This window comes from Dysidea avara, chromosome 6 (assembly GCF_963678975.1).
Source record: "Dysidea avara chromosome 6, odDysAvar1.4, whole genome shotgun sequence".
In the NCBI taxonomy this organism is placed as follows: Eukaryota; Metazoa; Porifera; class Demospongiae; order Dictyoceratida; family Dysideidae; genus Dysidea; species Dysidea avara.
Window position 1 is genome coordinate 14,108,043 of NC_089277.1, and position 23,758 is coordinate 14,131,800.

Sequence of the window (23,758 nt, forward strand, 5' to 3'; positions counted from 1 at the left end):
TGAGTGACCTCAAAAATTAAATCACGCTTAGGTGTACGCATGCGTTTGATTTTTGAATTGCACGTGAGCGTCACTGAAAATGGCGACTTGGTAGGAAGTCGACCACTGCAACTTGCTGGTGTTTTAATACAACGAGTACAACAAATTAGAAGAGTTGACTGACGCTGTACACAACATAACTTATCTTCGCTGCGTATTCAAAGGTGAGTGTATCTATGGCGCCCGGGACTTTTAAAGCTCTCTGGGAACTCCATGGCATGGGCTCGGAAACCTTTACAAGCTATATAATTTCTTGTGCAAAGCAGCAACAGCGTTTTTTGTACTAAAAATCATCTGCTGGAATTCCCACATCACTGTAGGTTCACTGAATAGTGGATTGGCTTAAGCGACTCAACATGAGTGGATTTGGTAACACCAGAAAAGGGCATGGACAGGTGAGAGTACAGTATAAATGTTGTGCTGTTGTTAATATATATGTTGGTGATATGGTTAAACTTGGAATTACCCCCATTTGTGACTATGCCACAAAGTTTGGTGTTTCATTCATGTATGTGGGTCAGAGTTTGAATGCTACAGCACAACAAATCCTGTTTATTGTTGTGATGCACTAATGTATTAATGGAGCCAAAGTTTGGTGTGATAATGTATTTTAAACATACATATATGTCATTGCTTATTGTTACAGTGTATGGTGTGACACCTAGCGTCTCTAGTGTATGTTTTTGAGATTTTGAAATGCTAGTTTGACTGAAAATCCATGAACAATACTGGCATTCTGGTTTGTACCAAAGTGTTCAAGCAAGAGATAGTCCTAACATCAAAAAATGTTGATTGCTGGAGTCAGTACTACATTAAATTATGACCTTATTTATGATTACTAGTTTATTTTTGTTTACTGCCTATGCTTAAGCCAAAAAAGTTGCATGCTATGTACGGTATATATGAACTAGCTATCCTCCTAATGGTTCTCTGGCACATGAATTTACATAGTAATTAAAACATCCACCATGGGTTGGATACTCATTTGTCATTAAATCATTGAATGGCAAATTGATTTGGTATGGATGTGTTGCCAAATCAGTTTTTAAACATTTGATCAGAAGCTTTATAACTAAAGGTTACTGTACTGTATGGCTACAGCCCTTTCACTGTTACATATTTTGTTACCTATATTCCTTTCTGCAACTCATGAAACTGTTATAGCCAGTGTTAAGCCAAAGGAGCCAAGTCTTATGTTTTTGGTATCACATGTGGAACCTTAGTCATCTTATATAATCAACAGTATTCTTATGATAATAGTGGGACTAGGAGCAGTGTTGCAAGTGATATGAAGTTGTATACATTTTCGTTGAGGAATACAGTGGAAAGTGGAACCTCTCTTAAAGGACCCTCCCTGTAAAGAACACAGTACGTTTAACCTGCTTAGTTTCTGTGATCCCTACCAATACAATTTTACCTCTTGAGAAAGGGCAACCTTCTCATAGCTGTAAAATTTCATTGGTCCCAAAGTGTCTGTCAAATAGAGGTTTCACTATACATGGTTTATATTAGGCCAACTACACCAAACATTGTCTGTACCTTTTCTTTCCCTCTATTAGTTCTTGTTCCCTTATTAAAGCCTAATAAGATTCATACTAGATCTAAACTCAACTGTTTGACATCACAATTATATTCCTTAACTATATTTGGTGTTCTGTTTTAGTAACACATGGATGGTTTTAATATACTCAGCCTGTTAGTCTTATCCCATGTAGTAAAGGTCAAAGTTTTAGTCTTGAAAGTATGTACTAATGAAAAAGTACGTGTAATGTTAACCTTCTCTCCGAAATTCATATGAAGGCACTGTTTCACTCGCCCTACTTTATTCCACGGACTGGACTTGCGGACTGGAATCACGAACTGAGCTGGAAACAGCTTTTAAACAATAATCCAGGCATTATCCATCTTTTGCAACATTGGAGACACCACTATTGAGCTACAACTGCTCTTCCTTACAAGTCATGAAACTAGCATGTGCACTAATTAATTAGAATACACTTACGATATATGTGTATTAGCAATGATATAGCGTGATAGAGGCTATTGATATAGCGTAGATGATATTTTCCTTTGTTGCTTTAGCACTAGCTAGTGTTACAGCTGTAGAGATGAGCCAGTAATTATTCTTAGCAGGTAGCTAGGTGGCACCACCAGCCTATGCAAATAAACTAGCTCATCACTACAGCCCTAACGCTAGCTAGTGTTAAGAACTGAGGCGCCAAAAGAAAACATCTACACTACAACAATAGCCTCTATCACGCTTTATCACTGCGAGCACACGTGTGTCGTAAGTGTATTCTAATTAATTAGTGCATGCGCTAGTGTCATATGACTTGTAAGGAAGAGCAGTACCAGCAGTTGTAGCTCGATAGCGGTGTCTCCAGTGTTGCAAAAGATGGATAATGCCTGGAACATTGTTTAAAAGCTGTTTCCAGCTCAGTCCACAAATCCAGTGCGTGAGTCCAGTCCGTGGAATAAAGTAGGCCATTTCAATCCATGGTACATTTACAGATTAGGTTGAAGTATGCTTCAATTGTTTGTATGTTACTAATTTTGAGTGAAGTGTAGCAGACAAGATTAGTAGCTTGAGTGATTCCACAGGTGTAAAATTTGTTCATGGTAAACCCACTAAGTTGCCTATAGGAACAATAAAACCAATACTACATCATACACTGGGAGATATTCATCTCATATGGTATCTCTATTAGTACAGTCAGTTTTATTAGTGACTCAAATGTAGAATGCTATAGTTTGGAACAAATTTTGTCTGTGTGAGCATCGATATAATCATACAGTACTGTATAATAGAGACCACAAAGTAGTAGGCGTGGCCCACAAAATAACATCACCCAAAAACCAGCCTCAATTTTCCTTGACGGTGATGAGGCATTATTAGTTAGAAAACTAAGTCCAAACTAGCCTTCAAATCAACCCGAAATGTTTTCAACAAGTTGATACAGAATTTAAAATATATATATATTCAACAGAAATTTCTGCTGACTGAGTAAGTAACTGACTGATGCCTTCAGAGCATAACTCAATAACGGCTTAGGCTACGGGCTTGATTTTTTCACTGTTCGACATCGCTTTGGCCCGAGAGGTGCCTTTTGGCATACTGCAGTACGTACAATGCATTCTTCATGGACTTACCAGTGTCCTCCTTTGTGTCCCATTCATCTTTGCTGACAGCGAAAAGTATCGATTTGGTGGTAGCGCGTGATGGCTTCCCTTCATAACGGAAATCGTCCGTATTTTTCATTGTGGCTTTTTTGATTGCAGAGGTGCTTTTCAAACAGTTCTTGGTTCATAATGCTGTGTAACAGGTTGAACACAGCCGACAACGAAGCGTAATGGATACTTCACTTTTCAGATGATAATTGATATAACTGGGGGGCGCGGCACCATTTCTTTCTTTTGGTGTGCATGGATTGCAGAGGTGCTTTTCAAACAGTTCTTGATCCGAAATGCTGTGTAACAGGTTGAACATAGCTGAGAACAAATCGTAGTGGATACGTCACTTTTCAGACGATAATTGATATAGCTGGGGCGCGCAGCACCATTTCAGATGCAGTATGTAGTTCACCAGTCATAATAATTATTTACACCAAAAAAGTTAACAAACAAGTACACAGAAAAATTTGGAAGTTTCAACTAGAGTAGGGACCATAGCACATCGATAAAAGTACTGAAACAAGCTGAAGTAGTGCATGGTATTAAATCACAGTAAAACAATAAGAAGTGTTGTATCCCTATTGTGCATTTTCATTATGGTATCTTGAGCATAGTAGGGATATAACACTTCTTATTGTTTTACTGTGATTAATATCATGAACTATTCCAGCTTGTTTCAGTACTTTTTGTCGATGCACTATGGTCCCTACTCTAGTTGAAATTCCAAATTTTTCTGTATACTTGTAACTATATTGATCTCCTTTAGTAAAGCTCATTCAAGCTATGCAGCTATTTGCCTAACAATGTCAACACATCAAAGACGAACAGTGTGTTTCTTGAAACTGTTCTGTTGACATTGCCGAGTATATATTGTGTAGTGAAGTGTGTTGCATGGGAGGCACCAGTGGTACATGAATTCTATGGTCGCTGATGGTAATGTCTGATTATTGTTGAGTTGTTTTTATTGTTTGGAGCTTCTAGTTGCAGCAATTTATTTTGCAACAGGTAGGGAACAAAAAAAAAACGTAACAGGATGCTTTTGTTTATTAAATGGGTGGGGTGCCAGCCTAAAATAACAATGGTATAAACCTTTGTAAACTGTTTATTTTATCAAGTTATGCTAGGAATGTTAATGATTTGATTTTCTGTATTTTGGGTGTGTGCATATAATGTGCACGAGCCGCTACATTTTTTTTACAAGATTTACTACTTTTATGACATACGTAATTGGAAATTTGTGCAGGTGGTTGTTGCGATTTCTTTGCTGCCAGGAATAGATATTGTGATCATGCTTGCTCATGTTACCTATTTACGCTGAAATATAGCTTAGTGTTAAATGTGTCTATTATTTGTGATATTTAAGAGTTACTAGTGTGTACCGGTACTTGTGTTGTGATGACTGAAACTGTTCCTTCCATTTCAGCCATTGCCGTCAGAGTCAAGTCTTGAGTGTCCAATTTGTACCAACCGATATGCCACTGATGGGATACGACAACCAAAGATTTTAAAATGTGGCCATACTTTCTGTACTGATTGCATCAGGCAAATACTAGAAACTAACTTGAACCAAGTCAGGTGCCCTTATTGCTTTGTTATCACAACTGTTGGAGTAATGGGAATCTATGGCTTTCCAGTGAACAGAACATTAGTCGATATTCTTAGTAATTTGAATCTGCTAGATAGTATAGAAGAAGGGGCAACACCCAAGGATATATGCTGCTACTGTAGCCAGAATGAAGCAACAAAAATATGTTTTGGCTGTGATCCAACCGGTTGCAAGCTATGCGAGGAGTGTTGTGCTACAGAACATAGTCGTCCATTTGCTCCAGTCAGGGCACACAAACCACTCGACTTATCAGATGTAGCAAACATACCAAGGCAAATCTGTAATGTTCATGGCCTTCCATTTACACATTATTCTGAGAGAGCTGCTACATTTGCATGCAAAAAATGTCTGGAAGGACAATCAGATGAATACAATGTAGAGTTTCTTCCCATTGATGCTGCCATCCAGGTATTAAGGCAGCGATTGCCAATGCTAACAGAGAGTCTTGAAAGATATTTGAAGAGGCTGCAGGATGCTCAGCGTAACATGACGATGGTGCAAGCTGACCTGGGGATGACAGAGACAAAGACCATCAAGGATATTCAGCAGAAGTTTTCTAAGTTTCAGAAAGTATTCCAGGAACGACAGAAGGCCTTGTTGACTAATTTGGGACTTGTGGTAAGTATGCAGGCGCAACATATATAGAATCTCATGTGTATGACCCCTACTCAAATCACAAATGTCCAATTTGTTCTAGTGTACTTGTGAGTTACTAACTTGTTTGATGTACTGTGTCCTTCACTGATCATTTCTTACCTCACAAATATTGTTCCTCACAAGTCTCTACCACATGTTGTAGTAAATTAATTTTTTTCATCTAAGCTGGGTTTGATTTCTCAAGTAATTCCACCATGTAAGGATGGGTAATGTACAGTAGTCATATTGTTTTATGGTTTTAAAGTCATTGTTCCTGTAATTGTTTAGGTAACAAACCGAAGAGAAAACCTTGATAAACAACTAAATGAGCTCCGGGAAACTACAGCCAAGCTGATCAGCCATAAAGAACAGCTTCAAGCTCTCTTACAAAGAGACAAGCAAGATTTCTTACAGAAGTACTGTGAACTGGTAAGAGAGATCACAGAGCTGTTAAATGGTGAAGATTTGAGTCAACAAAGGCCGAATGCATCTGCAGATATTTCAGTGTATCTTTCTGATGTTTTTGAGAAGGAGCTTCACAACCTGGGTTCAGTAGGAGGTGGTGCGATGCCCATCAATTTTGAAGCTAAAATGAACAAAGGTCTGCCACAGTTAACATGGGATTTGCCTGATGATCGAGAAGAGGAAATCACACATTATCAAATTGAATATGAGGTTGTGTTACCACTATTGGTCAAGCTAGATCCTTCCACCAGTGTTTGTTCCACCACTTGTGGTGGAAAAGGACTGAGCTATTTTGTTAATAGCTTATGCCCAGGGTATAGCTACCGTTTCAAGATGAGATCTGAAAGTGCGTCAGGGTGGGGAATGTGGTCTCAACCAGCAATCGGTGCTTTTGATGACTTTCCATGTAACATTGAATTTTCTGGAAAGATTGTCAGTATACAAATTCCATCCTCAGGCCAGTACAGAATCACTGCTAGAGGTGCTAAAGCAGCTGACGGTGAACGGTTTAAAGGAGGTCGAGGGGCCATCATAAGTGCTACCTTTATTCTGCAGAAAGGTGATATTTTGGAAGTACTGTGTGGTGGGATGTCACAACGTCACGGCTGTCACTCTGGTGGTGCTGGCGGTACATTTGTTACTGTCAACGCACGACAACTTGAGGGTCTGCTCATTGTAGCTGGTGGAGGTGGAGGAACTCGAGGATATGATGATCAAGATTGTGATGGATGTGACGCTAGCCTTGAACCACATGGCACATCATCAGGAACAATACACTGTGCAGAAGGCGGAATCAACGGTGCTCCTGGAAAAGATGCAAACTTTCTTGGCCCATCATGGGGTTGTGGCGGAGCTGGTTTTCAACAGAGCTCATCTACAGCGAAGAGTTTTGTCGAAGGTGGTGCCAGTGGTGAATGCGGTGGCTTTGGAGGTGGTGGTAGTGTTGGACTTTATGGTGGTGGAGGGGGAGGTGGCTTTTCTGGAGGAGGCGGTGGACGAGGGGGTGGGGGTGGTGGAAGCTTTGTCAGATCAGATGGAGAAAATGTTGCAAGAACAGTTGGCAATAGTGGTCATGGAGGAGTTGAGATTGTCAAGATCAGCAGCACAACCAATAGTGTACTACACAGCAAGTCTAATAGCAGTAACAACTCCAGAGAAATGATGGCCAAACCAGGGTCCACCACATCACCTTGTGCTTCGTTCGGCAGCCAGCATAGTTCTACAGATCAAGTTTCCGATCAAGCAATGGATGCTCAGGCCTCGTTTAATGCTAGGCAACAATCCTCAAACAATTTGGTGTTAACTGGTAACAGTTGTAGTGAGGAAGGTCAACAAGCGATCACCCCGTCCCTTGAACGAGAACAAAGTCAGCTAACTGTTACTTCAACGTCTGAACCCCCTCAGTAGTGTCACGACCTCGTTAGTTTGAATGTTGACATTTTTATCTGATCCACTTCGATATTTCACATTTATGAATTAGCACTTGAAAAATAATAGACTTAGGATTTTGGCATTACACTTGTCATTCATCATTGTACATTTTGTTCATTGAAAATTATTAAGTACAGTTGACTTGAAATATTCAGTGTATGGGTATCATGTAGCACAGGAAAGATAAATTGTATGAAACAGCAATACTGCATATACATTGACCGATGCTGAAAGTGTAGGAACTTGTAAACATGTGTTAATTGTGTGGCTGAATGTCTTCAGCACTAACCTAAGAATGAAAATTTAATATTCAGAAATCCATGAGGTATGTAGAAATAACTGAAGCGTGCAGGTGGGAACTTGCATGGTTGGCCTGATAAACAAAATTAATTGGACCTGCCTCCTGCTTAGTAAATGGTGGCCCAAAAGTGGCTGGAATAGATGGACTTGATCTCACAAGGTTTTATGGCTAAGTGATAATTACAATTGATGTGATCACATTATTCACAATAAGGTGATAATTGTAAAATTAATCTTTATAGCTAGACTACAGTAAATCAACAGTAGCAACCATAGAGACGGGATTTTAGTATGTATGTATGTATATAGCAACGTGTTACACTTCAGAGCGTAGTGCTAGAAAAGACAATAGCACTAGCCACTTGTCCTCAGTTACATGAACTGCTCAATTGTCTTGTCATGCATTCATACCAGAGGGATCATTTCAAGCTAGCTGCTTTATATCAAGTTTGTTAACTTATTTTGATAAATGAAGCATAATCTAGTAGAACTACCTGTAGGTTACTTCTTTAGGCAAGTGCATCAGTTAAAATCTCGCTATGTAAGTGGAGGACAATGAAACTGACCATGGAGAAGAAAATTAACTGAATGTTTTGTTCATTTTTGTCATCACTTAAGTGGCCAGCTTCATAGGAAGAGCTCTCATTTAAGTTTACTCAAAATATCAACCATTAGGCATTCTTTTTCCCAAGAACTATCCCTGAATGGAAGTTATGGAACAGATTACCATTATTGTTCATGCTGATACATTAGACAATTTAAAAACTATGTAGCTTTGTAATTCTGTTTGTAAATTATGTCCTCTGCTATTAACATACTGTTTTGTTCACACCAGATGATTTCATAACACAGTATCCCTAGCTAGGGATTTTTTCTAAATCACACATGATGCATCGATCCACCACTGCACTCAGTCTTAACTGCAGTGGTTACAGCACAAATTCTGAAGGTCTGTAAGACACCTGTTCCTCAGTACAGCCTGTATGTGTGCTAGTAGACCATCGTAGAAGGCTATCATAATCTATGATTTGAATGAGACTTTTCATAGGTGGTTCCAGGATTTTTAGTGACTGGTTTCTGATCAACAGCTTGGCTGTTCTGACCTGCAGTATAGCTGAAGACCAAACAAAAAAAAGGTAACTGCCTATTGAGAATACCAACCCTCCATTAACTATGTATTAATATCACTGATAAAATACATAAAAGTTCCTATTTATAGCTACATAGCTTGCTACACTGCTGCTCTAAATACTGTGACTGCTTTATTTGGGTGATTGACTGCTCTATTAGAGTATCTCGATTCTAACGTGACCGGTTTCCGGAAACATCAGAAACCCCCCCGGGAGCCGCTCCTGCGTCGGGTGGCTACCCTCATATCATAGAGTATCGTTATGTGCAGACTTTAACATGGACGCGCCCCTACTCACGTGAGTTGAGTATCTTCATGCTCAACCGTGTTTCTCCGCGTAACAAAACATTACTATTATTTAATTATTATTATTATCAATTTTTTCAAAGATGGGTAACACAAAAGGCAATACTGCCTGTACAAGGTGATCCCCAACACAGAACATACATTCACATGTACAATTACACACAAACAAATACAAAAGGAACATGAACTACTTAATAATTACAAAATCAATAAACCTAATTACAAAAAAAGATAATGTTTTAACCTAGTCTTAAAACTGCCAGCAGTCCTTTGAGATAAAATTTCAAAAGGAATTGAGTTCCAAAGAAAAGGTGTAGTCACAAAAACTGAGTGCCGAAATGCGTTGATAGTTGACGACGCAAAATTTAATGTCAAAGTATGTGACCTCGTAGCCAATGTGTTAAAATGAAAATACCTTGAGAAATTGATGGCAGTTCTTTTATGATAAATGGAGTAGAGGGTCCAGATAGATATATAGCTTCGACGTGTTTTAAGTGAAGGCCATCCCAGTTCACTGATGCAAACCGACGACGACTTAGACCATTTTTGAGCAGCTGCATCCCAAAAGCTTTTAATCCAGTGTGCAGCTCTATTTTGCACCGATTCCAACAAACTAATATCCTGTGCTGTGTACGGCGCCCACACTACGCAAGCATATTCAAGGTAGGGTCTAACCAGTGCTTTGTAAGCACTAAGCTGCTTGGGTACAACCAAACACGAATGACCTCGGTGATTGAATGTACTTGAAAGTGTTCAGCGCGAGGTTCAGCGTAGGGCAGCACGTTGGATGTAGTTGTCGTGTGTCATGTTTTTGCTGTATGTTTTATTTTGTACTTGTAACTGTATATATGTATGTATGTATGTCTTTGTAAGGGGAGCACGTTTGCAGGCTTTGCCTTTTGTGTGACCCTTGTCTTTTGACAAAAATCGATAATCTAATCTAATCTAATTCAGAGTGAGTATGATCCTAATGTTCATAAGTGGACCAAGAGCAGTGATGTTTGTTTAAAAGAGCTCAGATGGCCTACATTAGCAGTATTATGCTATACTAATGTTATATTCTAGGCAGTTGCTACTCGCACGGTCACGTGCAAATAGCACAGAGCCTCTCTCAGAGCTATTCGCACGGTTACTAAGCGATGCAGTTGGCGTGTGTGTACACATAGATCTTTACTATGGCATACATCTTCGTTGTGTGTACGTGCATGAGTGAAGTATAATGAATATGTCACCAAATTTGGTCGTGTGAGTCCAAGGATACACCATGCATTTTCTCTGCTATGGACTGCTAGCCGCACTGTGGGTTGTGTACTTACATATTATAGCCATCGTTGTAAAACATGCAAGCATGTCTCTATGTTAGACACACCTATAGCTACCCAACTGCATGGACGGTAAAATGCATGCTGTCAATGATGAAGTTCATAATCAGTTAGTCAGAGTATATAAACCGATATGGTAATAAGTAGAGATTTACAAAATACCACACACTGTAAAGTAGCAGATTAATTAGATAAAAATAGGAATCATGCAGTCCGAGTTGCCATGCAAATACATCCTCGCATCCCTTATAGTTACAAAACCACATTTCTCCAACATCATTCATTTTCTTGGCCTCTTCCAAAGTGATGCAAATGCAAGAGTGATGCTATGCTACAGTAACAAAGAAATTTATAGCATACAAACATAGACAAGGCTGTATGCAGAGAAAGGTCCAGAAAGAGAAAGGTCCTGTATGCAGAGAAAGCTCCAGAAAGAAAAATCCCGCTCAAAGCCACGTGTAGTTTTCAGAGATGAATGAACCGTGTACTATCCATAAAATAATAACATCACGTGACTTCCATGCGAATAGCACGAAGCTATTAGTACGTGACCGTGTGAATAGCCACTCCGTATATTCTATTCTTCATAATTTGACACCTATTACATTTACCAGACACTTTGAACTTAATACTCTTCCTACCAGATCCCATCCTTTGACAATGATATCCAAAGCCTCAGAACAATAAACACTTACAGGTATTCATTCTTTGACAACACACCTTTTCTCTGGAACAGAATCCCTTATGACATCATATCTACTTCCTCGGCCATGTTTTTAAATTAAAACTTCATCGATTCTTATCATTGTACTGATTTGTCTTGGTTTTTTATTTATGTTTATTGTACGGTTTCTGGTGTATTTGTGTTTATTGTACGGTTTCTTTTTGTTTTGTTGGGGACCACCTTGTACAGGCACTTAGCCTTTTGTGTACCCTGTCATTGACGAAATTGATAATAATAATAATAATAATGATTATGTTTTAGCCATGGACAGGACAGGTATCTAGATCACAAGATGGTATATATCTGTTTACCAGATAGCGCTGAGCTGGCTTGATAGCTTCAGTATGGAAGGTACATAACTGGTTTATGTCACTGGCACAGTATATGTGTACACCAAGCATAACCTCGTGTATGTGTAGGGCTGAGGCAATCATTTTCTGAGTTGTTCAACTCCAATGTAGTTTAGCAGCAATTCTGTCCCCTAAGGAGGAGTAAGTTAAAGTAATGTCCTAAGTAATGCAGTGTCACACTCAACCTGCCCAAGTCAGGCAGTGGTGGGGAATTGCAATAGTTATTAGAGCCAGTCGGTGTGTGTTGTGATGATGGTAAGAGGCCAGATGGTATGTTATTGATTCCTTGGTCACGGGTCTTACCCTTGCTCTGGGACTTTACCTGTTCAGACACCCTGGCCCCATCTAATTTATCTACATCTGCTAGTGGTGCCAGCCGGCTGGCAAACTCTGCAGAGTCAGATAAGTTCAGAAAGTATTCTTCTCTGACTCCATCATTCACTTCTCCCCTCTATGTGTTGAGACCCTGGGTGCTTGGGGATCATGTGCATGCTCATTAGTGAGGCGGATAGGTTCCCCGGGTAATGGAACAGTCTGGTGATAATAAGGCCACCCAATTTTTTATTCAGAAGGTTGCTATTGATGTGCAATGTGGCAACGCTGCTTTTCATCTCAGGATTGGACAGAGTTTGCCTCTCTGCCCACTGTTTGAGCCGAGGTTTGAGCATTTATTATTGATTTATATTATTACTTGACATTATTGTATTGTTATTAGACAATTCTGCTTACATGCATGTGCCTCTATGTCGAGGACAACTTAGGTAGAAATGAGTTGAGTATCCACAGCCCAATCAGAAGCATGTGGGGTGTGACAATGTGTGACCACTCTCTACACACGTACAATTAAGCGTACACCTTACACTATTATAACCTAATTGAGTACACTTGATCGTTTCTTTGTATTGTATTATACACACTATACATATTCAACCATGGCGATCAAAGAACTACATATCCTGGTATCGCCTTTTAAAAATTTCCTTGATTCACATGATCGTATGTGTACAGGCTTCGTCACTTCAACTGTCAGTATGAACGTCTGACCGTTCCACAAAGTTTACATATCCAACATGGAAAGCCTCACACCTCCATGGTGCTGTTTAGTATCTGTCTAGTTAATAGTGTGTTGTTTGTGTGTGTGTGTGTGTGTGTGTGTGTGTGTGTGTGTGTGTGTGTGTGTGTGTGTGTGTGTGTATTCAAGTTCGGGGTGTCTACTATGTTCATGTAGGTCCATGCTAGGGTTGAAACCAGGTCGGATCATCTGCACTTATACAATATTTGAGTTTAACTTAAACCAGATTACATGTAAAATTAATTATTTTGTTGGATGATGTAGTAGTGTATTAGCACACACCATAGCCTCGTCCCAGCTTTATTTGTGAGCCACATCCACTGATCAAGATTATACATGGAGTCATGCCCATTTTGTGTATTGCAATGTGTAGGAATGCTCACACCATGCAATGGCTACCAATTATAATGTGTCATTTGTGTACAAAGTGACCTGCCTAATGTGGCCATACTACGAATGTTGGCTTTGGTATTTGCTATAATATGAGTTGTTGTCTGTCTAATGCTATAGCATGCTGTTGCCTATCAAATATTGACTTGTTTCTTTGCTAAAGATATGCAGAATATTAGCACCTTTATGGTTTCCTGATTATGTATGAACACATTGACCTTATTAAACAAGTGGTATTTGGATGGTCACATTCAAGTTGGCTGGTGACTTTGTTGCATAAAGTGTCAATAGGTCATAGAGACCATCTTCCAAATTTTACCTACCGACACACACACGCACGCATGCATGCACGCACACACACACATACACACACACACACACACACATACAAACAGGTTTTACTCTTGTTTCACTGTTAACAGACTTTATACTCCTGTCATCGCTGTGGGTAATTCCCCTGCCAGTAATTCCACTAATTATGCCACTCTTGCCTCTTGCACGGTGTAGGATTTGGGTTCAAGCCAGTCAGTAACAACAGTGGCATAATTGGTGACTACAGTGGCATAGTTGGTGGAACCACTGGCAGGGGCATTGGTAGTGGTGATACTCCACTTTGCCGGGTTGCTCTGATTAGTGTAAGTACTCACAATAGCTGCCAAAGCTTGTACTAAGTTTGCTGAATCCTGTGCTGGATCACATGCCACAAATGCTTTCCATTTGATGCACATCTAAGTAATATTGATATGAATTCTAACTATCAATACTAAACAACAATGTAAGGCTACTAAATTACACTATTGATTTATATATCTTAGTATTAGTTTACAAAAGTAAATTGTACGTGTGATTTGTAAAGTAGCTATGTGTTAAATTTATGAAGTACGACAATGATTTTATAAAATACAACAATAACCAAACTAAGTCACTTGTGATGATGGTTTGTAAAATATACTTATGATTTATTAATCTGACGTGTAAATCATAATGATGATTTATAAATTATGCATGTATGGTTCATAAAGTATGTTATTGATTTATAAATCATGTGTATGATTTATAAACTATACACATGATTTATAAAGTAGTACATTGATATATAAATTAATATTATAATTTATAAATCAGTGTTTATACTTTACAAATAAGTATGGTAATATTTTATAGCTAAATAAGGCATTTTTGCACAATTTTGGTACAATTAAATGGCACCCCATAGAGAAACATAGTTGAGCATGCTCGACTCACGTGAATAGGGGCGCGCCCATTTTAAAGTCTGCACATAACGAGACACATAATGATATCTATGCTATGTATAATAATGCTCGGTGCATGGGTCATAGTTTAGTTAGGCGGCGCCCTCCCTTGGCGGGCGCCGCCAGTATGATTTTGGTCACGAGGATGTATTAAAAAGATCAGAAGATGGAATTAGTGGCACTGTTTTTCGGAATTCTGGCACTATTAGCCGCTGTGATGTTCTTACGATTCCGAAGTACAAATCGTAAAGGAAAACCAATACCTGGATGGGATAGAGAACCCACTGATCCGAAAATGGGTGACCTAGGAGTGACACTGGAGAACGCTTGCAGTCTTTTCGGTTATCTTTGGCAGCAGCATGGGGAAGGTTTCATCCCTGTTACCTCCTTCTGGTGGCGAGATAAGCGTGTTGTTAGCATATGTAGTCCCCAGGCATTCAAGGATGTTCAAAACCTATATGAGAGGCCAGCACACATATTTGGGCCAATCTCTGAGCCGCTTCACGGCCCCAAAAGTATTCAAAGTGTGAATGGTGAAGAATGGAAGGAGAGAAGAAAACTACTACATCCTACGGTTAGGGGTGACCTGATCGTATCATTTATTGATGACTTTGTAAAAGTTGCTAATGAACTGGTGACAAGATGGACAGCTAGTAGTGAACCAGTGAATCTAAAGAAAGAACTGTTCCTTGCAACTCTCAAATCCATACTTAATACATCTCTTGGCAACATATTTCAAGATGATAGTGAGATTGAGGATCTTGCAAACGCTTACCACGCGTGCAAATGTGAAACAGACACTCGCATCTTAAATGTTCCATCTCCTGACAGCTCCCGGGAAATAGAATTTCAAAAAAATCGCGAGCACTTATACAAGTACCTAAGACGAATGTTGCAAGCACAAAAAGAGAAGAAAGGCACTGGAAAAGAGCTACCTTTGATGGATGCCATGTTAAACTCCGGTAACTCTGAGGAAATAATTTTATCGGACATGGCGACTTTTTTGGGAGGCTTTCACACCTCTTCCTTCTATGTCATGTGGACTGTCATATACCTCATTCAGTACCCTGATGTCCAAGAGAAACTTTATAATGAAATAGTCGAAATGGTAGGAGACGACAGGAATGAGAAGTTAAAGGCATATGTTTTTACATCCAACTCTTACTTGCGGCAGTTTCTTGATGAAGCGATGCGTTGTAGTACAACTGCTAATGTTACTGCACACTATGACACTAATCAAGACCTTATGGTAGATGGCTACTGTATTCCTGCCAGGACCCCAATTATCTATGCACTAGGGGTTGCCATGTATAACAGTGCTGTATGGGAGTGCCCAGAGAAGTTTAATCCTGATCGATTTGCTCCTGGATCAAAACATGCAAAAAGAGGGATTGAATATCGACCCTTTAGTGTCTCAAACCTCCGGCGATGCCCTGCCAATCAGTTTACTTATGCGATGGTGTCAGTTTTTGTGACTGTTATTTTGCACCACTGCAAGTTGCAGGCAGCAGGTAAACAAGACTTTGAGAAGGTATATGGTATTGCCACTTCTCCTAAGGAAGAACCTTTTATTCAAGCGGAGCTTAGACTTTGATTGACTGTAGTATTGTGTGGCATGTCTGTTCTGAGTGCATGCCTGAACAGTTTTTAACTATAATCAATTAAAATTGTCATTTACTAAAGGAGCTGGGTTCCAATGAAGTGAGATTTTGAGCACTAAGAAGTACCTTATGACACATCCTTGTGCTTTTCTTGCTTATACTATATTACACTGAATTGAAAGCGCTATAACTTGAGAACAAGATGTTGAAACAACTTGCAACTGCCTGAAATTTAATTACCTTTCATACAGTATAAGGACAAGGGACCTTTTGGTCAAGCTCTGTGCTTGATAATTGAACTGCTGTAGTTCATGGTTTTCTGTTGAGATATCCACCTGTGACTTTAGCATTAAATAACTTTTGTTATACCCCTTTAATAAAGAAACAATACACATCAGGATGATCCTTGTACATAGTACTACACAATCATCAGCGTTGAAGGTCCAAAACTTTAACAGAATCCCTGCAAATGGGAATTTTAGTGATTTTGTTTACTGCCAAGGTGAGAAAACTATTTTTTTTTTATAGATTACTAATAGGCTATTATGTTCCAGCTGTATGCTTTGTAATACTATGATACTAGGCCCAGCAGTCAACTTGATAGAAACATGATGGATTTTTAATAGTAACAAATGATTTTCTTGTAAATGGGGTGTTCCTGAGGACTTTTTACGTGCCTCCCCTTCTTAAAACACTTAGTGCACGCTCCATATACCTTGTAAAAAAATTGGTGCTTTTATCAAAAAGTGAACGATTATGTCACTTTTAAGGGCTTATGTACTGCACTATCAGTGCTGGTCACTGTAAAGTTATAATAATAATAATATCCATTGCCAATGTGACCTGCAGTTCCCTGTCATCTAGAACAAGTAGCTACATCAAGTGTAACACATGGCTGGAACTTGGTAACTTAATTTATATGTGAAAAGTAGCATCCTGTGGGAGATATATAGTCATACTGATCACACTCTACCTTGTTACAACTACTAAATTAATACATCATGTGTAGAGAGTCACAGTATCAAAACCTCACTCTTTAGAACATATAGCTACATACATGACAGAAAGGTTTACAGTAACTATGTTTTTGCAACTTAAAATTCATCAAACTTTGATAAGTGCCTCCTATAGTGCAAGGTTACGGGATACTGTAAACCCCACATGTACACTATTAATCATTTTTCATGATTAGGGGTTTGATTATTCTTAATGCATTGCTATCAAATATTTATGCATTCTTCATTAATCGACATGGAATTCAAATGTTGTTATGGAAACATGAGTTGTCCCCAAGCTAAGTAGTGAAAACTATGAACCAAAAATCACATATTCACCATAATATGTGACCGGATTTGCGAAAAGGTACCTTTTTCACACACAAAATTTGACCCATTTTTTTAACTTTAAAGTTTCATAACTTTTTGATCACGGCGTATAATTGCTTACACGTTTCAGTGAATGTAGCTACAGTATCTGGCTACATTTTGATAGCTAGAGCAAGCTAATCAGTATAAGCAGTAAAGTGTTACATCATTTTGTTAGCTGGTATGTCTAATGTGTGGAAAAGGTACCTTTTCGCAAATCCGGTCACATATACAGTTCTCTATTGCATGGCAACAACATAACCTGACAGTGCATGGGGAGATTTTGTGTCTCGTATATGTGATCAAGTCTTAGCTGAGGCCAGTGAAGGTGTGGAGGGCACCAGAATCTAGTTATTTATGGTCTAGCAAAAATCCTCCAAACACTAGTAGACTGGACAGGTTACACAAGACGTAGACAGTGCACTTTCAGCTCTGTCAAAGTTAGAAAACCCACTGAATAGCTAGATTCCAACTCAATCTCAAAGATTGTTACCATTAGGGAAACTGTAATGCTCAAGCTTGAAAGTCCAGACCAGTCCTAGTAAAGCTCCTCAGATATTCAGATGCCTCAAACATTCTTAGAAACAAAAGCAAGCTGTCGTCCCAAACATTTGTCAAGCCTGCTGAAGAGAGAGCAGTGGAGTCTTTACATGCTAAAGGAAATTAGATCACTTATTGAAAAGGGCAACACATTAAGATCAGAAATCAAAGTTTGCTTTTACATAGCAAAGTTCATGCCAAGATACTATAAACTCTCAGAATTTCCCACAACAAATACACGAACTTCTGCTTCAAGCAATTCTGCAGTAGCTACAAATGGACCATGATGCCTCAAATTATACTACAAGCCCTAATCCCCGGCTAGATGGACTGCCCTTGCCACCACCCCCCAAAGTGCTGGACAGCCATAAATAATTATTGCAGGGGCGGATCCAGACTTTTTAAAAGGGTCTGAAATTGCAACTTCAGCCTAGCTGTAAGTCGAAAGACAAAAAAAAAAAAAAAAAAAGTCATCACCTCACCATAGATACCCTCACCAACTACATTAATAACTCCACGTGTAGCTTGCTACACTGCTCCTTTTAAGAATACTGTGACTGCTCTATTAGAGTATCTCGATCTTGACTGCTCTATTAGAGTATCTCGAGTAAGAGATGCTCTTTCAAAAGGCAGAGCCGCCCACGGGCCGGGCCGGGCCGGGGGGGGGGGGGGGGGGGGGGGGGAACTGGGGCATTTTACTACGACAGTCAGATCTAGATACTCTAATAGAGCAGTCACATTATTCTCAGTTCAGAGGAGCAGTGTAGCGAGCTTATAGATATGGTTGGTGAAGGGTAGCTATATTGTCATTGTGTTGGTTTTCAACTTGCAACTTGGGTGAAGTTGTGATTCAGAATGGAAACCTCCTTGCCCCTGGGGCCCCACTTTAACTCTTTGCCCCGCTGGGCCCCTTAATTTCTCTGGGCGGCCCTGTCAAAAAAAAGAAATTGAAATTTCAGTTTACTTAGAAACTTTCAAATAAGAAGCCTGATTCGCTAAATGTAATTAATTAGTACAAATATTCTCTGTACTCAGGCATATTTGCATGCAGGTGGGCGGTCCCAACAATCCATTTATTTGTCTGGCACAACCATAAAAAGCTGCATAAAAGAGCATGCTTAAGCTTGTACCTTCGACTTGATAACACTGCTTTACAAGATGGCTTTTACTGAGCCTGTATAGTATGCAAGAATAACCGGAAAATAATGGAAGAATACGGAATAATGGAATATTTAGAGCTGACCGTGACAGCCTAAGCAGGGAAAGTTGTGTCCGGCTGTCGGACTGGACGATAAAGATGGAATTAATAGCACTGTTTTTCGGAGTTCTGGCACTATTAGCCGCTGTGATGTTCTTACGATTCCGACGTACAAATCGTAAAGGAAAACCAATACCTGGATGGAATAGAGAACCCACTGATCCGAAAATGGGTGACCTAGGAGTGGCACTGGCGAACGCTGGCAGCCTTTTCGGTTATCTTTGGCAGCAGCATGGGGAAGGTTCCATCCCTGTTACCTCCTTCTGGTGGCGAGATAAGCGTGTTGTTAGCATATAATAGTCCCCAGGCATTCAAGGATGTACAAAATCTACACGAGAGGCCTACACATATATTTGGGCCAACCTTCGAGCCACTACACGGTTCCAAAAGTATTCAAAACCTGAATGGTGAAGAATGGAAGGAAAGACGAAAACTACTACATCCTACGGTTAGGGGCCACTTAGTCATATCATTTATTGATGACTTTGTACAAGTTGCTAATGAACTGGTGGCAAGATGGATGGCTAGTAGTGAACCAGTGAATCTAAAGAAAGAACTGTTCCTTGCAACTCTCAAGTCCATACTCAATACATCTCTTGGCAACATATTTCAAGATGATAGTGAGATTGAGGATCTTGCAAACGCTTACCACATGTGCAAATGTGAAATGGACACTCGCATCTTAAATGTTCCATCTCCTGACAGCTCCCGGGAAATAGAGTTTCAAAAAAATCGCGAGCACTTATACAAGTACCTAAGACGAATGTTGCAAGCACAAAAAGAGAAGAAAGGCACTGGAAAAGATTTACCTTTGATGGATGCCATGTTAAACTCTAGTAACTTTGAGGAAATAATTTTATCAGACATGGCGACTTTTTTGGGAGGCTTTCACACCTCTGCATTGTATGCCATGTGGACTGTCATATACCTCATTCAGTACCCTGATGTCCAGGGGAAACTTTATAATGAAATAGTCGAAATGGTAGGAGACGACAGGAATGAGAAGTTAAAGGCATATGTTTTTACATCCAACTCTTACTTACGGCAGTTTCTTGATGAAGCAATGCGTTGTAGTACGACTGCTAATTTTACTGCGTACTACAATAATAATCAAGACCTTATAGTAGATGGCTACTGTATTCCTGCCAGCACCCCAATTATTTCTGCGCTAGGTGTTACCATGTATAACAGTGCTGTATGGGAGTGCCCAGAGAAGTTTAATCCTGATCGATTTGCTCCTGGATCAAAACATGCAAAAAGAGGGATTGAATATCGACCCTTTGGTATCTCAAACCTCCGGCGATGCCCTGCCAATCAGTTTACTTATGCGATGGTGTCAGTTTTTGTGACTGTTATTTTGCACCACTGCAAGTTGCAGGCAGCAGGTAAACAAGACTTTGAGAAGGTATATGGTATTGCCACTTCTCCTAAGGAAGAACCTTTTATTCAAGCAGAGCTTAGACATTGACTGACTTTAGCATTGTGTGACCTCGATGAAGTGATGACCAGTTTTTAACTATATATTTAATCAAAGATATAGTTTAAAATTGATGACCAGATATTTACTGCTGTAACTAGTCAGAAATAAATGCCGTTACATTAGTAAATTTTTCCTCAGTTAATAATTGTCATCTCAGAACAATCACATCAAGTGTATATAGTTGGAACTTGGAAACCGAATTATAAGTAATATAAGCTAGTGAAAAGTGTCATCCTGTGGGAGATAGTCATATACTGACCACTCTATCTTTTTACAGCCAATATATGTAGAGAGTATCAAAACTTCACTCTTTAGAACATAGCTATATATACATGACAGAAAGTTTTGAATGGTTTACAAATTAGTAGCTATGATTTTGCAGCTGTTAATTATTCATCAAACCTTGATAAGTGCCTCCAAAAGTGCATGCATGGGTGTTTTTTATTTTGTGATTATCGTCAGCATTGAACTTGTCAAGATCAAAGCTGTTGAAGCACGAATTTGTCCTTCCTCTTGTTGTATGGTATATGCCAGCAACCTTGTGGCAGGCAGTGCACTCAGTTGTACAGACAGTATATATTATACAAAACTCCATGCATGCAAATAGTAATGGTCATGATAGACTTGTTATGTGAACTTGTGTATGCATGTGGCATACCTATAAGTAGTAATTCAGTGAACAATTATAGAAATTATGATTATGATTGAAGTGCTTGGTGAAGGCAGAGCCTGTATACCAGAAGGCCTTATAAGGGCCTAAGATGTTTATACTAACTGCACTAAGTATGTTTGAAAAGTAGGAGAAAGAAGAGAAAATCCATGACTAGACCTGGGCAGCCTCGAACCTGCAGCCATCTGATTAACGCTTGAACGCTTACAGGAGTCTGCCAGGCGGTCAGGATATTTTCTTCTTACTATTTTCATGTATTTGTATCCATAGGAACCCAAGAGAGCAGTGGCGGATCTAGGAATTTATAAAGGAGGTTTCCAGTTTAGAAGGTGGAGATATACACTGACATGAGATACACAAAACTTTGCACTACATCGTCTGGTTTAGTAAAGTGAGACCAAAAAAAAAAAAAAAAAAAAAAAAGGTCACAGCCTATTGATAATACATAAAATACCTTAACTTGCTACACACTACTTTAATAACTACTGTGACTGCTCTGTTAGAGTATCTCGATCGAGGCGCACGCCGCAATAATTAAAACATTTAATTGTTACGCAATCATTTTTCAAAGGGGATTTCCGTGGAAACCTTGAAACCCCCCTAAATTCGCCACTGGAGAGTGACTTATTATCTCTAATACCCCAAGTGGAATCAAATGGACATTGTTTTATTATGATTAAAGTACTTGGTAAAGGCAGAGCCTGTATGCCTTATAAAGGCCTAAGATGTTTATATTAACTGCACTAAGTATGTTTGAAAAGTAGGAGAAAGAAGAAAAAAATCCATGACTGGACCTGGGTAGCCTCGAACCTGCAGCCATCCGATTTGCGCTCAAACGCTTACAGGAGTCTGCCAGGCGGTCAGGATATTTTCTTCTTACTATTTTCATAAATGAACAATGATTGTCAATAACCTTGTGCATGATACCACATTTTACAAAGACCACTTCTTTACAATCAGTAAACATGTAAGTCTAATGGCAGATCCAGGGTATAGAACATAATTGATACAACACAACCATCAATACAGATATACAGTAGCATACGCACTTCTTCCAAACATTCCAGTCATTGGGATGGCTTGAAAGGTAAATAGCAAGCACAGAGTTTTTCTGAGGATTTCAGAAACTGATCAAGTATATACATAATGTATTTGCAAAATACTCTATAATAGAGAAATCGACTACACCCCAATAAAATCACATTTTGTATTTCTTAAACAGTTTACCTGTACAAGTACAGTAAATATATACAATACCTTTTGGCCTGCATGCATGTTGATGGCAAGTTGAGTTGATCCAAACACTGCAGCTTAATAAAGCCATCAAGTTCTTAAAGTGCTTACTCTGTTCAATGTTTGGATGTAGTTCAATTATGTAGTGTACAAAGAAATTGTTTGCCCAATGCATGCTGCTGTTGTGTGGTGCCCACATATATACTGCAGGAGATATTAATTTACTCACTGAAGTCTCTGCAAAATAGGGAATTTGAGGCAGTGATCCTAAAACACACAAATATTTATATATATATGTGGACCATTATGCTGCTCTCAGAGTCAACTTAATATTTTTACCCTCAGATTGTCAGTATCTCTGTATTTCTTTCTCTATGATCTTTACCATCGTTGTACTTCCATCAAATTCAATTGTCACTGTAAATTTCATCTAGCTATATATAGCTATACAGGAGAGAGAACCATCATTGATGATGAAAATAATGTATGACATACAAAAACTAAATTGTGGTGTATCCTCGAGCACACATGACCACAACATGGAAAATCATAAGGTGGGAATGGGAAAAAGAGAAATTACAGTAAAAAAAAAAAAAAAAAAACATCTAAAGAAAAGTTCTATGTTTCTACCGACGACCATTCAGCACAGTCTCTTAATTGCCAGAAATATCCTTAACTTCTTCTAGAGGTTGTAATAGATACTCCAGCAGCTTTCTCAAGTGGCTTTCTACACTGAGACCTTGAGATCACTGTAACTTGTTGAATATAATCTAGAACATTACACAGTGAGGACAGGGATGATTGTCAAGGGCGCAGGTAGGGGGGTTCGGATGGTTCGGAAAGAAACTAAGAGACTCAAGTGTGGAGGGCTTCCGTGTACTAGGAAATTGAAGTTGGCCGCTGTCAGTATGTTGTCTGAAAGTGAAGATTAGTTAGTTTTACAATAGTTTCTATAAACTGCATAAACAGCTGTGTGTAGGTTTTAGCTAGTTAGATGCACAAACAGCTAGCACCTTTTTATATTACTGCCTAAGGGCACATTTTGTGTATGCATCATTTTCGTTCAAACATGCATGGTCTAGTGGAAGCACCCAGGCCTTCCCTTAAGACATTCCACTTTAAATCCGAACCCCTTCAAAAAAATAGATGGTATCATAGTAACTAATCTGCATGTCCATGCAGTTCAGATAAAATCTGTAAGTAATCATAGTAATCTTCCTTCAATCTCTTGCAGATTCCAAATGTTGGTTGGATTCTTAAGGACACATCAGTTAAACAGAGCTACTGTATTATTTGATTCATTGTGAATCAGAGTTTCAGGATGGTAAGGCATTATCGCTTGCATACAGCATAAACATGCGATTCAGCCAAAAGACTAGAGAGATGGAAAACAATGCAACACAAAACTTGATCATGTC

The 23,758-nt window shown here is 39.1% G+C and overlaps 3 protein-coding genes across 4 annotated transcripts; all 3 read left to right on the forward strand.

The window, feature by feature from the left end:
• The first annotated feature begins 44 nt into the window (after positions 1-44).
• Positions 45-7,496, forward strand: LOC136259025 (uncharacterized). Of its 2 annotated transcripts, XM_066052428.1 has the most exons (4): positions 45-203; positions 360-434; positions 4,634-5,434; positions 5,741-7,496. In XM_066052428.1, the coding sequence occupies exons 2-4, from the start codon at positions 396-398 to the stop codon at positions 7,322-7,324; spliced, it is 2,424 nt and encodes an 807-aa protein (XP_065908500.1). In that variant the 5' UTR covers positions 45-203; positions 360-395; the 3' UTR covers positions 7,325-7,496. The 2 variants fall into 2 exon arrangements, with proteins under 2 accessions (XP_065908500.1, XP_065908501.1); XM_066052429.1 differs by lacking the exon at positions 360-434 and having other exon boundaries at positions 46-203.
• Positions 7,497-14,303: 6,807 nt separating this feature from the next.
• Positions 14,304-15,867, forward strand: LOC136257539 (cytochrome P450 20A1-like). The gene has a single exon (XM_066050763.1). The coding sequence runs from the start codon at positions 14,361-14,363 to the stop codon at positions 15,786-15,788; it is 1,428 nt and encodes a 475-aa protein (XP_065906835.1). The 5' UTR covers positions 14,304-14,360; the 3' UTR covers positions 15,789-15,867.
• Positions 15,868-18,923: 3,056 nt separating this feature from the next.
• LOC136258046 (cytochrome P450 20A1-like) lies at positions 18,924-20,588 on the forward strand. Its single transcript, XM_066051347.1, has one exon. It carries the CDS (start codon positions 19,190-19,192, stop codon positions 20,423-20,425), a length of 1,236 nt encoding a protein of 411 aa, XP_065907419.1. The 5' UTR covers positions 18,924-19,189; the 3' UTR covers positions 20,426-20,588.
• Positions 20,589-23,758: the final 3,170 nt, after the last annotated feature.